The 16602-nt window shown below is 53.3% G+C and overlaps 4 protein-coding genes across 4 annotated transcripts; 3 read left to right on the top strand and 1 right to left on the bottom strand.

The window, feature by feature from the left end:
- The first annotated feature begins 21 nt into the window (after nt 1-21).
- F5Z01DRAFT_656806 (uncharacterized protein) lies at nt 22-9536 on the top strand. The gene is made up of 5 exons (XM_046263605.1): nt 22-421; nt 475-528; nt 578-620; nt 673-9305; nt 9355-9536. The coding sequence occupies exons 1-5, from the start codon at nt 391-393 to the stop codon at nt 9372-9374; spliced, it is 8781 nt and encodes a 2926-aa protein (XP_046117760.1). The 5' UTR covers nt 22-390; the 3' UTR covers nt 9375-9536.
- Nucleotides 9537-9886: 350 nt separating this feature from the next.
- Nucleotides 9887-12422, top strand: F5Z01DRAFT_681787 (ubiquitin ligase subunit CulD; the record flags this gene model as incomplete). Its single annotated transcript, XM_046265721.1, has 2 exons — nt 9887-12309; nt 12365-12422. The coding sequence occupies 2 exons, from the start codon at nt 9887-9889 to the stop codon at nt 12420-12422; spliced, it is 2481 nt and encodes an 826-aa protein (XP_046117761.1).
- A 547-nt stretch (nt 12423-12969) lies between these two features.
- On the top strand, nt 12970-13902 carry F5Z01DRAFT_637053 (uncharacterized protein; the record flags this gene model as incomplete). The annotated part of the gene is made up of 1 exon (XM_046262252.1): nt 12970-13902. The coding sequence occupies one exon, from the start codon at nt 12970-12972 to the stop codon at nt 13900-13902; it is 933 nt and encodes a 310-aa protein (XP_046117762.1).
- A 22-nt stretch (nt 13903-13924) lies between these two features.
- On the bottom strand, nt 13925-14849 carry F5Z01DRAFT_131018 (uncharacterized protein). Its single transcript, XM_046257571.1, has 4 exons — nt 14462-14849; nt 14305-14389; nt 14233-14245; nt 13925-14119 (listed from the first exon to the last, which is right to left on the bottom strand). Exons 1-4 carry the CDS (start codon nt 14648-14650, stop codon nt 13948-13950), a joined length of 459 nt encoding a protein of 152 aa, XP_046117763.1. The 5' UTR covers nt 14651-14849; the 3' UTR covers nt 13925-13947.
- Nucleotides 14850-16602: the final 1753 nt, after the last annotated feature.

Consider the following 16602-nt stretch of genomic DNA (forward strand, 5'->3'; position numbering starts at 1 on the left):
GCCTTCACTCAAGGCAGGTTCCATCGCTACCGCGCCGCCACTGTTCCAGCTGGGTGCTGCAGCTCAACAAGCAACTTATAGCCCACATCGGTAGGACCGTGACAAACTATGAGTAAGACGCGTTTGACGTGATCTGTACTTCGCCCATTTCACTTATCGTCACGCTGAGTCGGGATTGTGGCCGTGACAAATGCAGTCAGCTTCATGCTACCTGGCGATGGCGTGTATGCCTTTTGATTTGTCGCGCTGTTCTGTCGAAGCATATTATTCGAGCTGGCGGCGAGCAACAGCAGCATTCTGAGGCGCCGCGTTCACAATTGAAGCGAATCGAGCTACTCAGTTCAGTACAAAGACTAGAGAAAAAGTGTACCCTCACAGCCTCTGCCCGTCATGTCTTTCCAAACAGCGTCGGAGTTGACGAGTATGTTTATGCAGCCCCTTTCCTGGACGCTGTCTCCAAACTAACAAACATAGGCACCATCAAAGACAAGTCTGCGAGTATCACAAAGAGAGTCAAAGCCATTGAAGGTCGTATTGCATTGATTACTTAGCTGCACTGTGACTGACTTTTGCTCAGATCTTGGGTACATGTTGGATCCCCAAAACCGATCAGCCAATCTGTAAGCGACCAAGCAAGTTTGATATTAGCGGAGCTGATGGACGTCTCATTAGCGACCCAATCAAAGATCGAGGATATCGTGACATTCTTGAAACCTTCTTCAATTTCGTTTTGGAGCAGAAGCATTTGTTCTACGGAGCCACGAAAAGTAAAGCACCACAGGCTGGTCCGCGGCTAGAGAAGTGCGCCGATGCTGTCAAGAAGACCGTGTCTCGCTGTTTACCCAAGCTCGGCACCAAGTCGGTGCTTTCAATCGTCGCCCACATCACTGAGATCTTACATCGATCCAATGGTGGCTATGTCGAGCCCTTGGTTTCAGGCTATGTCAAGACCTTGGCCATTCTGCTCTCTCGGAATGCTTGCGTCGAACTTCTTGTGCGGAAGGAAGATGGCATATACTGGGACTCCTGTGTGGATCTTGTACTTGGACTCGCTTCATATTACCTACCTGAGCATCAGTCCAATGTGTCGAACAGAGCCTCGCCCGCCCCAGGGACAGGCACTATGCGCATGAGCGGAAAGTCCACTGCCTCGACGCAAAGCCAGAAGCTTTCTAGTCAGGGCGAAAATGACGCAATGGGCCGACTGAGAAGCACCTTCGAAGCACTCCTCGACTTGCTCAAAGTTGGCAACGCCCCTGTGATGCGGCGTTCCCAGGAAGTTGTTGAGCTTACTGTGCGTACCCTCAACGCCAAGTCGTTCAGTCTCGGCACTCTTCAGAGCACTTGCTTTTCGATCATCAACACGGTGTTCCCAGTCTACCAGACCGAGGCTTTCGAGGAGGCCATCTCGCTCGTGCACGATTTGGTTCCGCTTATGAGCTTTTGGTGGCGTGCCGAAAAGGTGTCTCAGGATGAGCTGATCCGTTCACTGAGAAACGAAATTCTCAGGTCAATATTCCTGGTTCAACATCACCTAGAATACATAGCCTTGCGTCAAGAGGATGCTGCATTTCCCGTTATGCTGGAAGAATTGGCGCAACCACTCTGGCGGGAGTATTCAAAAAGAGGGGAGACGTTTCGTCTTCAAATGCAAGACATTACATTCTCCGTGTCTGATCTGGCGGTCAGTCATCTCCAGAATTCGTTGTTTGGTCTTCGTCCACACAACGTTGAGGGCGAGAGTTATTGGGCCCTGGTCCAAAACTTGGCTACTTTGGAGTCGCTGCTGTCTAAGAGACAGCATGCGGGTCCCACGCGCGACTCGGACGACGACGAAAAACCACGGAAAAGGCCGAAGACCAGCGTGCAGACCAGCCGGCTGCGCTCTCAACTTCGCTCCAGAGACATTGGTATCCGTCGTACGGCACTTCAAGTCATCCCGTTCGTGGTGGGTTCTGGGAGCCTCGCGGACCCGGAAATCACTGATCTGCTCGAAGAACTTCTCATACTTGGAACAGACAAAGATGCAATCATAGCTTCGTGGGCCCTCGTGGCATGCGCTAGCTGCGGAATTCGACGGAAGGTTGTCCAAGACCAGCAAGCGACCTGGCGTTACGTTTGGCATATGGCTGTGAGACTGGTCAGCCTGCCTCCCACTAGCCGCGCTGCCTGTGTTGTTCTTTCAACGATCTTGACTGGCAATTTTCTTCCATATCACGAAATATCTGAACACATCAACCACATCGTTACCACTGCCGACGTCAGTGGTCCCGCTGTGCTGTCAGATGCGTCGTTGGCGTTGATGCTGCAACTTTTCCACGTGCGCAACATTCGCCTCCCAAGCGCGAGCCAAGCAACCAGTGGCCACATCATACGATGGGTCTTCCTGAGATGGAATCCCGGTGAGCTTGGGTACGCATCTTCTCACTCGCTTCACTCCCAAACTGGGCAGTTCGTGAACCTGTTGCGCGCTTGCTGCGGCGAAGGTCCGGTGTCCTTTGGACATCCGCTTGCCTCTGTTGGTGGTCGTCTGAGTGAGACGTGGATGGCGCAGCAAAGCGTGACTCCTTTCATTAGGTATCTCTTGTTGCTCGACGAGGGAGAGACCCAGGCGAAGGACGAAGCCACCATTGTGCCGGCCGAACAAGCCCAACGTTCGGAGACGGGAAGCTTCTATCCTTCAAGAAAGCTTGTGCTAGAGCTACTTACCCCACGCTTGGAAGACTTGAACGAGCTGTGCACGGCCTGGACAAAGAAAGCTAGTGATGGAGGCGTCCAGATCTCTTTGGAAAAGTTCCAGAGTTTGTTTGCTGCCGTTATTGTCGGCTCAGCACTTCTCCCACAAATCTCGGATCTTAATTCGACCCAGTCAGCTACAGTCGGTTCGACCGTCCTTGGTCTCGCCGAGAAGAGCCTCAACGTTGCGCTGGAATCCATCGAACCCCAGGTTTTCATCGAGGCCACTCTTCGTCTTGTCAGACCTTGCATTCCAACGTTGAAAAGCGAGACTATTTCCAATTACTATGTCCATCACCGTGGTCTGCTGAATCTACTTGCGAAGATCTATGAGCTTCTGTACAAGCGCCAGGCCACCGACAAATCTATGCCCAATGTAGATCTGATGGAAGTTGATGAGGAATTCGAATCTCAAGACAGCGGCACCGCAGACGCGTCAACTCAATGCGTCGTTCCGAGACGTATTGAAGAGCTCCGACTGGACTCGGCATGCTATTACATTGATACGAAGTACCGGTTACAGCTACTGAACATTGTTGAGAATGATGAAGGTCAAATAGGCGTGCTGCCTGATGGTCTGGTTGACACGCTCCTCGTCGCTTCTGATGAGGAGCTGCTCATGTCATCCAACTTCATTCTGGAGGCATTCCGATCCAATCTCACCCTCGGCGCGGACACGGCACGCGACGTGGTTCATCGCTTAGGCGACATTGTTGCAAGGCTAGAGTACCAGAGCTCAGAAGTGGCACTGAGTACCTGCATTGATGTCATTGACGGCTGCCACGATATTTGGCTCCAAAGCTCGGGCGATCTCAGGCAAAGCATTGGCGACATGTACAATCATTTTGTGGTTGTGTCCCTGAGGATGAACGGCTTCTCTCCCGCGGGTTACATCTCCATGGTTGGCCTACTCCTGACCTTGCTACGAGCAGAGCCAGACTACGCTACCAATGCAGGCCTTGAGTCTTGCAGAACGTCCCTCCTGTACATACTGGCGAACGCTCCTCTTGAGGCCAAATGCTTCATCGCAGATCACATAGCCGACGTTTTCGGCCTGTACATCCTGAAGCTGCACGACGAGATTTTCATCGATGTTCTGAACAACCTGCCTTCAAACTCTCAAAACGTTGCTGGCATAGCTTTCCGCCTTCAAGTCCTGTCAAGGCTAGCATGCCGCTGGCCAACTCTGCTTCGCAGATGCACATATCATATCTTCGAGATACCAGGCAAAATCACAAGTTCACTAAAACATGCCGGCATCTGTCTCCGAGATATAGCGCAACACTTAGACTTGGCCTCCCCGGCTGAGCTATTTCGCCTGTTTTCCCGCCAATTGCTGTACACGTGGCTTGACAGCGAGCTGATCGAGGACATTCCTTACGATATCTTCGGATACTCTAGTCTTTCCGAGCTTCTTTGTGATGCTCAAGGAGAAGCCCTTGGACTCATGATCATGCGAGGACAAGTTGACATGAGCAAAGAGCTCGCTCGTCATGTGCGTAAATCTGAAGCAGATCTGGTCAAAAGCAATTTTCATACGGCATTGGCTTACAGTATGATCTACGGCGATTCATCCGGCGGCGATGATCAGGGTCTAGGCGAAGGTCTTATCGAGCGGGCAATTGGCAAAAAGGGCATGGCCGAGGCTCGTTATGAGAGCTTTGCTGACATTGTCGCCTTGTTCATCGACGTCATTGACCAGGACAACCTTATCGAAAAGACGTTTCTGAAACACGAAGATTTCGCTTATGCTGGGAAGATCATGGCGAAAATCAAGAGTCTGTCGCATTCGAGCGCATCGCTGCCGCCGAATCAACAGCCCACCTTCAGGGCTCGTTTCTTGCCGTTTGAGATACAGCGTCTGTGTGAGAGCACAATCTTTGACTTTCGGGAGATTTGGACACCTCCCTTGGTGCTCTCTGTCTCACGCAAACTCTTGAACACCGTGCATCCGGCACTCGGCTCTCTGCATGCGTGTTCCGTTATCCGCAAGGTGCGCATTTTGGTTTGTCTGGCCGGGCCAGTTGCATTGGACTCTTATGTCATCGAGATGCTGTTGAGCTCTATGCGTGCTTTTCTAGTTGACTCGGAATGCGCCGATGATGCTCTCGGTGTAAGCCAGTACCTTCTGTCCGAGGGTTCTGCCTATCTCAGACTCGTTCCCTCCTTCCTCGCAGGCTATGCGTTGTCAACCCTGGCTTCTCTCAGGGTCTTTCTTGAGTCGAGCCAAGCGAGCACCACTCAGGAAGAACAGTTTAAAGCCACAATGAGTAGGGCAAAAGCTTTTCATTCCTGGTTCGCCGAGTATCTTGCCAAATACGAGTCCAACGCATTCGACGGTTCTGACCAGCGCAAAGGGTTCTATGCAATTACCAGCGCAGCTGCTTCCATTCGATCGTCTGGGAATGCTGAGAAAGGCACGTCAGAGAGCAAGCTTCTGCTCGAGATTTTGAGAGACGGAAGAAGCGCCAGCCAATTGTTGAATGAGGCATCGAGACGATCAGCCATTGCCATTCTGTCTAACGACTTTGTTTTCCCAACTCAGAGGAACCGTGATGTGATCGACACTGACGAAGAGGCGATCGCTCTTTCGACCCCGGTATGGAAAAGCTCTCAGGCCAGTGCGCTGAGCGACCCCTACTTAGCGTGGGCTGGCCGAGCTGTTGGCCGGTCGTTCTCAGCTTCTGGCAACATTCCGCTCGATGTCATCCGTGAGACCCGGCTGACGGAGTATCGGCGTCTGTCCAACGAGCTGGAAAGCTCAGAAATGGGAATATTGACCCTCCTTCAGCAGCTTGCTTCCAGTGCAGTGTCTGCAACAGCGGGCCTCGCCGAAGCTGCGCTACGAAACACCATCTCGCAGGCCATTCAGCAAGAGGACGAGTCTCTGTTAGTTGCATGCCAAATGTGTCTCCGCGAGCCCCTTTTTCTGGCATCTCAATGGGGCAACTACCGAAGCCCTCCATCTGAGATAAAGAAAACACAGGATCCTCGCAACGAGCTGATTTGGACTCAAGATATCGCTTCGCCAACCTGGGCGCAGGATCTTTCAGTCTACCTGTGTCAGTCCGCCACAAACTCGATCTTGCTGCCCAATCTGATTCCAATATTCTCGGCCGTCAAAGGATTTGCAGAGGAGGCTTTCCAATTCCTTCTGCACCTTGTGCTGTATCTGCAACTTGACCAACAACAGGCTGTTCGGAAGGCTTTCAGCGGTTCTATGAGGCAATGGCTCAGTGCCCACCATCCTGACGCGATTCCGAACCAGACACTGCTTCTGAACTCAATATTGTACCTCCGGACCCAGCCGTACCCCAAAGAGTCGTCCATGGCTGATCGCTCGTACTGGTTGGACGTTGACCTTACCCAAGCAGCCTCGACGGCATGCGCTTGTGGCATGTACAAGTCTGCCCTCTTGCTTATCGAGTCCATCCCACCCGACACAGGTCGCGCCTCTCGGAGATCTTCAGCGGCTGCGGCTCAGAATACCGGCATAAACGACACCTTACTGACAATCTTCGAAAATATTGATGACCCGGATGCTTACTACGGTCTGCCCGAGGAGCCAAGTCTGGCCAAGGTGTTGTCGCGCGTCGAGTATGAGAACGAAGGCACCAAAAGCCTGGCATTCCGTGGTGCTCAGTACGATACACATTTGCGACAGCGTGACGCGATGGCCAATGATGATGCACAGCATATCGTCAACGCCTTGAACACCCTGGGACTGGCTGGTCTTTCTCACTCCGTGCTGCAAACTTTGCAATCGTCCGGTGCTGCCCCATCGTCTCTTAGGAATACCTTCACGACAGCACAGCGACTTGAATCATGGAACTTGCCGGCGCCAACCCAGAGCGACCACTCTGCGGTGGTGGTGTACAAAGCGTACCAGGCCATGTCTCAAGCCATAGGTCCTCAAGTAGTTCGTTCCACCATCTACGAAGGCTTTGAGCGAACAATGCGAGCGTTGGCGACCTCAGGGGCTCGAGCTGCACACATACGGAAGCACTTGTCAGCGCTTGCCGTTCTGACAGAGCTGGATGATGTGATGAACGTATCGGATTCGGCTGAATTTGATTTCATGCTGCGAAAGTTCCAGGATCGCCGCGAGTGGATGAAGTCCGGGCTGTATGAAGACGTCAGCCAAATCCTGTCGTGCCGTGGCACGACTATGAGCATGATGAGCCAGCACACAAACCTCTTACAGAACGCGAAGATCAGCGTGGCAGATTTCAGAGCGATGCAAGTAAAGTCCTTGCTTGTGTCTGCCAGCATATACCGAGATTACCGCGCAAAGCAGGAGTCAACCAATGTCGCGACCACACTCATGAGCCTGATCCCCATTTGCGCCGAGCAAGGCCTACAGGTGGACGCGGCAATCAAGATGGAGGTTGCCAACTCATTGTGGGACCATGGTGAGATGAGCACATCGATCCGCATGCTGCAAGGCATTGATCAAGACGCGTCGCTCAAGTCACAGAGCGTTACCGTCAGCCGGTCAGATCTCTTGTCCAAGATTGGGCATCATGTTTCAGTAGCTCGACTAGAGAAACCCGGAGACATACAGAAAAGTTACCTTGAGCCAGCTCTCAAGGAGCTCAAAGGTTTGACGGACGGTCCCAGTGCCGGCACCGTCTATCATCAATTCGCATTGTTCTGCGATGGCCAGTTGCAGGACCCAGCGGGCTTAGAGGACCTTGCGAGACTCCAAAGCTTGAGGCAGGCAAAGAGCGACGAAGTAGCCGGACTTCAATCTCTTGTAAGCAGCACTCGGGACAGCCAGTTGAAAACTCGTTACAATCACGTCTTGTCGAAGGAGAAGCAATGGCTCAACCTGGATGAACAAGAACTGCGCCGCGTCGAGCAGACCCGGAGTGAATTCGTGCGGTTGAGTCTCGAGAACTATTTGCTGTCTCTCATGGCTTCTGATGAGCACAACAACGACGCGCTTCGCTTCATCGCGCTGTGGCTCGAGCGATCTGCGGAAGACAAGACCAACAAAGCTGTCTCGAAGTTCCTTGAACAGGTGCCCACGAGGAAATTCGCAGCATTGATGAACCAGCTATCATCGCGCCTCCAGAGTACGGACTCAATGTTCCAGAAGCTGCTGTCGGACCTCGTGTACAGGATTTGTATAGACCACCCGTACCACGGCATGTACCAGGTCTGGTCAGGGACAAAAGTGAAAACCAACACAAAGGACGAGGTTGCCATGCAGAGGTGGAAAGCGAACGAGAGAGTCGCGCAACGTATAGGGACGAATGAATCCGCCGCAAGGGTTTGGCTGGCCATTGATAAGACAAGCAAGTACTATCATCTGCTCGCGATGGACAAGAACGCAACAAAGTACAAGCCTGGGGCCAAGATCAACCTCAAAGATTCCCCTGCCGCGCAAAACCTCATCAACGCACTCAACAAGTACCACATCCCGCCGCCTACCATGCACATGGAGCTCTCCCCGACCATGGACTATTCGAACGTCCCCATCATTGCCAAGTTGGAGCCACAGATGACCATAGCCTCTGGTGTGAGCGCGCCCAAAATCATCACAGCTGTGGGTACCAACGGCGTGCGGTACAAGCAGCTTGTCAAGGGTGGTCACGATGACCTTCGGCAGGACGCAATCATGGAGCAGGTCTTTGCTGCCGTGTCGTCGCTCCTGAAACTGCACAGAGCCACGCAACAGCGGAACCTGCAGGTCAGAACATACAAAGTGCTGCCGCTGACGGCGTCTTCTGGCCTCATTGAGTTCGTGCCCAACACTATTCCTTTGCACGAATTTCTCATGCCAGCCCATGAGCGCTACTATCCCAAGGATTACAAAGGAAACCAGTGCCGCAGAGAGATCTATGGGGTCCAGGGCAGCCGGACCGAAACCCGGATCGCGGCATATCGTAAGGTGACGGATAGGTTTCATCCCGTCATGCGATACTTCTTCATGGAACACTTCTTGGACCCAGACGACTGGTTCGCCAAACGCTTGGCGTACACGCGGACAACTGCTGCCATCTCCATGCTAGGCCACATTTTGGGTCTCGGTGACCGACACGGCCACAACATTCTTCTCGACACCAAAAGCGGTGAAGTGGTGCATATTGATCTCGGTGTGGCATTCGAGGCAGGTCGAATCTTACCTGTGCCCGAAATGGTGCCATTCCGTCTCACGCGTGATATTGTGGATGGCATGGGTATTACCAAGACCGAGGGCGTTTTCCGAAGATGTTGCGAGTTTACGCTGGACGCACTGCGCGAAGAGCAGTACTCCATCATGACCATTCTGGACGTGCTGCGGTACGATCCACTCTACACTTGGACCATCTCGCCTTTGCGTCTGGCCAAGTTGCAGAAATCGAGGCACAACGAAGACGCCTCGGTCGATGAGACGCAGCCCAGTGAGACTGACGATAGAAAGAGGGGGAAAGCAGGTGGCGATGTCAACGAGCCCACCGAGGCTGACCGTGCGCTCGAGGTTGTCCGGAAGAAGCTGAGCACGACGCTCAGCGTGACGGCAACGGTCAATGACTTGATCAATCAAGCGATGGACGAGGGCAATTTGGCGGTGTTGTATTCTGGTAAGTACCTTGTGTGAGATGGTGTTGTCGCGATGCTAACTGAAGCTAGGCTGGGCGGCATACGCATGAGTGTCCGTCACCAACTTGAAAGAATAAGTTGATCATGATATCTGTACAAGTTAATAAGGATAGGGTGAATGTAAATATAGTACCTAAAAGAATAATGATCCACAATCTGTCGGACTTTACGCGACTTCACGCGTCGGTCGCGCAAACGCCGTTATCGCCACCTCCACATTTGGGACTTATCGGGGAGGTACTGCTAAGGAAGCCGAGCTGCTGGCCCATGGACGTCGTCATCCATCTTCCTCATCGTCCTCAAACGCAGCTGTAACCTCACATTCTTGTCTCGCATTGCATCGTGTCGTCTATCTGCGCACACGTCTTTCTCTTTCCATGCCAGTCCTCGTTTAATTCCAATCATAGCCTACCGTGTTCATCGCCGCGACCTTGGCGGTCTCCATCGCTAGCACCCCACCACAAACACCTTGGCCGCCAAACGTGACGATCCTTGACATCGAGCTATACTGCGATAGCAATCCTTTCTGTCGCAAACTTTCATCCGACCGCAGCCTGTGCCCATGCAACCGGCACCAGCGCCCACCTCTCCTCGCCGCCGCCCACGCGTCGACTCCTCCCCAGCGTCCACGAGCAAACGCCCCAAGCACACTGCCACCCCGATGGCGACCACGCAGCCCGGCACGCGGCCTATGAAAATGGCCAATCAGGGGCATGAGCAGGCTTTCGAGCCTTACAAAGGCATTAAACGGTTGACCATCAAAAATCTCAAACCGGCGAGCTCGGGGAAGGCCAAAGCTGGGGTGGAGGAGTACTACACAAGGGCACTTGGCGACATTGACAAGACGCTGCAGGCGGTCTTTGTGGGCGAGAAGCCGCCAGTGCCCTACGAGAGGCTCTACCGGGAAGTCGAGGATCTTTGTCGACGCGGCGATGCGGAAGAGGTCACCAAGGTACTCAAGACGCGGATGGACACGCACATCAGCAAGATGGTGCTACAAAGGGTCAACACCGAGGGCAGCAACTCTGATCTCGAGACGGCCAAGAGTCTGGTGGAAGAGTGGAAGCAATGGAACACGCAGATGACGCTGATCCGGTCCCTCTTCAGCTTTGTCGACCGCACCTATTTACTGGCCAACAGACAGAAACTATCGAGCATCAACGACATGACGATCCACCATTTTAGAAAAATGGCGTTCGCAACGGAGACGTCGCCTGGTAGGCGGCTCGTCAATGCCATGTGTCAAATCATCGACGACGATCGTCGGAGCAGGCAGTTTGATGGTTCGTTGTTGCGAGACTCGATGCGCATGCTGTACATCTTGGGTGTCTACACGAAACACTTTGAGCCGTTGTTCCTACAAAAGTCGAGCCCGTACTTCACCGAGTTCGGCCAACGATACGGCACGGCGAAGCTCGAGGCGTACATCAAGGCCTGCGAGGACTTGCTGCGCAAAGAGCACTACCGCTGCTTGCTGTACAACATCGACTCGGTCACGGAGAAGCAGCTGATGGACGCGGCACACACCATACTGATCGATGACTTCACGGACAAGTTGCTCGACCGGGCAGAGTTGGACAAGCTTCTGGATGCTAAGGACATTGAGTCGATGAAGGGGTTGTACGGCATGCTGCGACTATCAAACATACAAACCAAGCTACGCGATCCTTGGGAAGCGTACATCGGGGACACTGGTGCAAAGATTATCGGCGACAAAGAACGCGGAGATGAGATGGTGGTCCGATTGTTGGATCTGCGTCGTTCGCTCGAGGTCATGATTCGAGATGCATTTGGCGCCGACGATATTTTCCTCAGGGGGATGCGAGAAGCTTTTGGAAAGGTCATGAACAGTAACACCGTGGCAGCAATGTGGAGTACCAAGACCTCCAAGGTCGGCGAAATGCTGGCCAAGCACATTGATATGCTCCTCAAGGGTGGTCTCAAAGCAATCCCTGCCTCTCTGCTGTCCGACCAGCAAGATCGCGCCACGGCGCAGAAGGAGGGACAGTCCAGCACGGCGGACGAAGACGCCGAGCTGGACCGCCAGCTTGATCAAGCTTTGGAGCTCTTTCGCTTCATCGAGGGCAAGGACACATTTGAGGCGTTCTACAAAAAGGACCTCGCCAGGCGGTTGCTCATGGGCCGCAGCGCAAGCCAAGACGCTGAGCGTAGCATGCTCACCAAGCTGCGCAGTGAGTGCGGCGCCAACTTTACGCACAATCTGGAGCAGATGTTCAAAGACCAGGAGCTGGCCAAGGACGAAATGGACTCTTTCAAGAGCTACTGCAGCCACAACGAGGAGCGCCAGTCCCCGATCGACCTATCCGTCATGGTGTTGTCCTCTGCCGCCTGGCCATCTTATCCGGATGTCCAGCTCTCGCTGCCGGATGAAGTCGCCACGCAAACAGAACGCTTCATCAAATTCTACGAAAACAAGCACAGTGGACGCAAGCTGAATTGGAAGCATTCCCTTGCCCATTGCACATTGGCTGCCAAATTCCCCAAGGGCGGGAAAAAAGAATTGATGGTCTCGGCGTATCAAGCTGTCATCCTGCTGCTGTTCAACCCTGTCGCGGCCGACGGTGCTTTGACGTATGAGCAGATGCAAAAGGGTAGCGGTCTGTCCGGCTCAGACCTCGACCGGACACTGCAGTCCCTGGCGTGCGGCAAGGTTCGCGTGCTGAGGAAACACCCGCAGGGTCGGGATGTCAACCCGACAGATACATTCACATTCAACAAGGCATTCACCGACCCGAGGATCCGCATCAAGATCAACCAGATCCAGCAAAAGGAGACCAAGGAGGAGAACAAGGCCACACACGAGCGCGTGGCACAGGACCGACGCTTCGAGACACAGGCGGCCATTGTGCGCATCATGAAGAGCCGCAAGAAGATGACACATCCTGAGCTGCAGGCCGAGGTGATCACCATGACGCGGAAGCGAGGGAGTGTTGAGCCGGCGCAGATCAAGAAGGAGATTGAGAGGTATGTTTTGACCCGAAGACTGTATTGTGGACGAGGTATACTGATTCCCGCGCAGCTTGATGGAGAAGGAGTATCTGGAACGAGACGGCAATTCGTATGTATACGTATCGTAGACGATTCATACAATGTCAACGGGGTCGTATGTCATGACTCCTCAACTGCCAGGATAAGTCCGCCCAAGAAATCAATTACGCAGTGATCAATGTCTCGCGGGTTGTATCGAGCCGTGCTCACAAATCAGCATTCCAACGATCATGGCGAGTAGCATCTCGAGACTCGGACGATGATTTCTGTTATCTATATTATCTACATTATCAGCGAAACTGAACTAAACAAGCTTAGACCACAGCACTGGCGGAAAAAGGAAGGTCGGTCCGTGACGGCAGTGCGCGCGCAATGGTAGTCGATGCCGAATTCCAATGGCGTCTTGGTACAAAGCTTGATTCGACTGGCATGCTCTGCCCGACACGTGGGATCGCCATCGGGAACGGAACAAGCAATAAGCAAGCTCTCCGAGCATCGGTCATGTTGGAAGGATAAGATGAGATCATGGAGCACTTTTCCATCCTTTTCTGTGTTGATGGGTTGCAACGCGACACTGGCAGCGATCCCATCAATTTACTCGGCACCACATCACGACAATCCATCCTCACAGCGACAATGTGCGGTCCATGTGATGATGGCGACAGCCAAGTTCTTGGCAGCGCGGTCAACCTGCACGAGCATTGGAGGCTAGGACTCCCAGCTCCCATCATGCACATGAAGAGCCTGCAGAGATGGGGCATCACCGTCAAGGCGAAGCGGCAGCTCGAGCAAGACATCCGACGCATCTGCATCAGCTTTGGCATACCCGTTGCCGCCATACAGTTCCGAGAGCAGCGGGACTTTCTCGCGCCGTGCGACCCCCGGCGCTGGATGCACAAGCGCACAAATCTACACGTGCACATTGCGACACCATCAACCTTGGATCCCGACAGTTTGGATCAAGACAGTCTGGAAATTGTGCCACAGTACTGCCTACAGCTTTTGGCGTCGTACAATATTGTGGATGTTACATGCCAGATCGTGACCAGCCTTCACGATGACAGCAACACGTGCAAGCTCAGGGTCATCTGCGATCCGTATGAGGGCGTCCTGCATCGTGAAACAGTCCAGACGTTGGATGGCATGACCATCAAGGAGTGGCTCGACTCTCGACGACAACTACCGATTCTGGGGGACCCGCATGCGCAAGGTTCATGCGTGGCCTGCAAACTCAGGGAATCCATGGTGTTCAAGTGCAAGGCTGTGCTTCGGCGGGCTTATGAGGCTGACAGAAGATCTCACCAGCCATGGACGATACCATATCAGAGGGGACCGTTTCTTTGGTGGTTACTGGATGGGCACCTTCTCTTTGCCCACATGGATGAGGAAGAAATGGGGATACGTGTGTTCTCGTGCTCGCATGCCACTTTGGATGTCGTGGGGGCACGCAAGGAAAGGTTACACGGGACAACAATTGCTGCCTCGGACTGTATGGACTGCTGGAAAACTCACGAGGAGAATCTTTCAGAGGCAGACACTCTTGTCATGTCGGACGATGAGGATGAGTGAAAATCAAGGCCAATGCATTACATGTTTCTATGTGAATATATATGTCTACTGCTTGCAGATGGTAGCAGTCAGATCCACGGGCTGGGGGCAGCCGTAGACCTTCTTGTGGGCAGGGGTGCTGTAGCAGCTCGCTTCGTTGGGGTCGCAGTCAAACACCTCACAACCAGCTCCGGGGCTCAGAATGTTGTGGTCCTTGATCCAGGGGTTCCCCCATTCGCTATGGAAGGTCAGCAATCAGAGCATTAACATAGGATAGGTGCGTTTCGGATTGTATCGGTGCTATAGAGCTTGTTGGGGGAACATAGGGCTTGCGAAGCGATGTATACTTACGAGCTGAGTTCATCTAAAAGTGAAGAGTCAGTAAACCATATTCTCATGTATACTGGGCATAAGACGACTTACAGTAGGCATAGTCGGGGTTGCTGGAGAAGGAGTAGCCAAAGAACAGAGGCTCGCTAAGAGTCTTGGTCTTGGCAAGCTTGACGGTCTGCAGAGCCTAAATTAGCATCATTGATCCGTCGGCATAGGGCGCTCAGGCACGCCTTGTTGCGGTACGTACAGATCCAGACGGGCGGAAGTCCTCAGAGAAGGACTTGCCGGGCTTCACCGTGGTGAGAGGACCGGGCTTGCCACCGTCGTAGGGGTAGGACTGCACATAGATGGCTGAGTTGCAGTTGTTGACCACGACAGCCTTCTGGGCAGAGGTCAAGCCGAGGACGGCGGCGAGGGCGAGGACGGAGACCTTCATGGTGAATGTGGTGGTCGGTTAAGATGTATTTGGGCGTCAAAGAGGTGTATCTTGGGATTGATGCTGGAATTGGACGCTGGTGATGTGCTGGAGAGGAGGATTCGATTGTGTCCCAGAGACGGCAAGGCGACTTATATACGGATTTCTACACCTCGTTGCCACCACGGAGTGAGCATCATCGCTGAGCTCACCGTGCTGCCTTCATGCGATTGAAGCCAGCGTCGTATTGATGTCAGACCGAGAGGCAGCGCACAGTTCCGCAACCGAGGCCCTGCTGATGGCAACAATGATTCGTATCGTGGATCCGTCCCTGGGATCAGCTGTCTGCCGGTGGGTAAGAAACCTCGTATTCCGCACAAAAGCCCAGCGGGCTGAGCATTAAAGCCAAGACAACACGTCATGAAACGCTCACCGCTGGGGCAATTGAAGCTCGCTGACTGTTTGTCATTCGCGCGGGCCCGGACAAACAGAGGGCTGCTGCTCGTGTACGCGGGCGGACGATGTAACCGACGATCTTTCGTATTACTTCACCAAGGGGCGCGGACATGCACTCAGCAAGGCCCTTCTGCTCCCCCACAGAAACAATACCCCGCAGTCTAGACTTAGCTTTCGAGCTTCGGCATCGGCATTGTCTTACCTGTTGGTCCATCGTGGGGGCCGATCCGGCGACCATCCGTCGTCGAGTCGAGGCGAGGCGACTTGGCGGATGTCATATGTTTATGCACTTGGTCGGCAGTCTTGATTGACAACCGGTGCTAGATCTCAAGGGTACGTCAGCGGAAAGCTTGACCAAGAGAAAGATCCCAGCAGCCGAGCTCCGTCCGACGGTTCAGGTCATGCACGTTTGATCCGCCCATCGACAATGGGCGGGCTTAGGGGTATATTCATGCAAGTCTCACCTACCCTGCACTTCGCAAGCCTCACACAGCAGCCTCCTGGCGGTCACCAAGGAGCAGACTTCTTTGTGCCAAATGTGCAAAGCGCATGCCATTCTGGCCTTGTGTCTTCAGAAAATTGTCGTGTTATTAATAAGATTTGGCACGCACGGAGCCTTCGTATTAGGAACGGGCTCATGTAATGTTCAATCTCCACATGATGCTTTGGAGCTAAATATAGCAGCGGGAAGTGCCGAGACATCAGCTCGGTAGGTCGTAGCTTGACTCTACATTTACCGAATTATTCAGTATAAAAAATGTGTCGTTCGTATTAGGAAGCATTATATAGCGAGGCGAACTATGAACTAAGCCATGTATGTTAATGAGCCGTGTTAATAAGCGGTGTGCTCAAATCGCGTACACATTGCGCAGTTTTGGTCCCGTCACATCGCCAGCGTGGCAACCGATAGCTACCCTAGAGTCAAACCGGTTCTTGCAGCCTGAGCCTTCAATCAAAGGCAGATCGTATTCACCTTCATATTCCCAATTTGGCTTCAACTTCCCAGGAGTTGCTCGTTGTTGAACCAAGATCTCTTGCCACACGCGCTTTGGTCAGAACATTGAGTGGCTCATCGCCATGCCCAAGGTTTCTTACTAATGTTTCCCTGCCGTCGACCAGAACTCCGAGTAGTGCCATTTAGGAGCAGCAGACGCTTCTATATTGTGCGAATACCAGATTAATTGCTGATATCGTGCTGTCAAACGTCACATGAAGCCACGATTGCCACCAGCTACAACTGTTACCTCGGCTGTGACACGCGCCAGCACATCACCATCGCCAGCCTCACGGACATGGCAAAGTTTGGGAATCAGTTGTGAGGTGTGCTGGACCCGTGGCGAAATGGAAATGCTGATGCTGGCCTACACGAATGCCATCTTCCCCCGCGAATATGAGAGCCGGTCATTGTGCTCCGCACGTGGTAGGCGTTCGTTCATGCGCGCGCGCGCGTGCGAGCCGCCAGTCCCAGGCGGCTGGGCGGGCTGCGCTGGCAGGAGGATCAACCAAAGGGATTTACA

The sequence above is a fragment of the Emericellopsis atlantica genome, assembly GCF_019669845.1.
Source record: "Emericellopsis atlantica unplaced genomic scaffold F5Z01scaffold_15, whole genome shotgun sequence".
Lineage (NCBI taxonomy): Eukaryota > Fungi > Ascomycota > Sordariomycetes > Hypocreales > Bionectriaceae > Emericellopsis > Emericellopsis atlantica.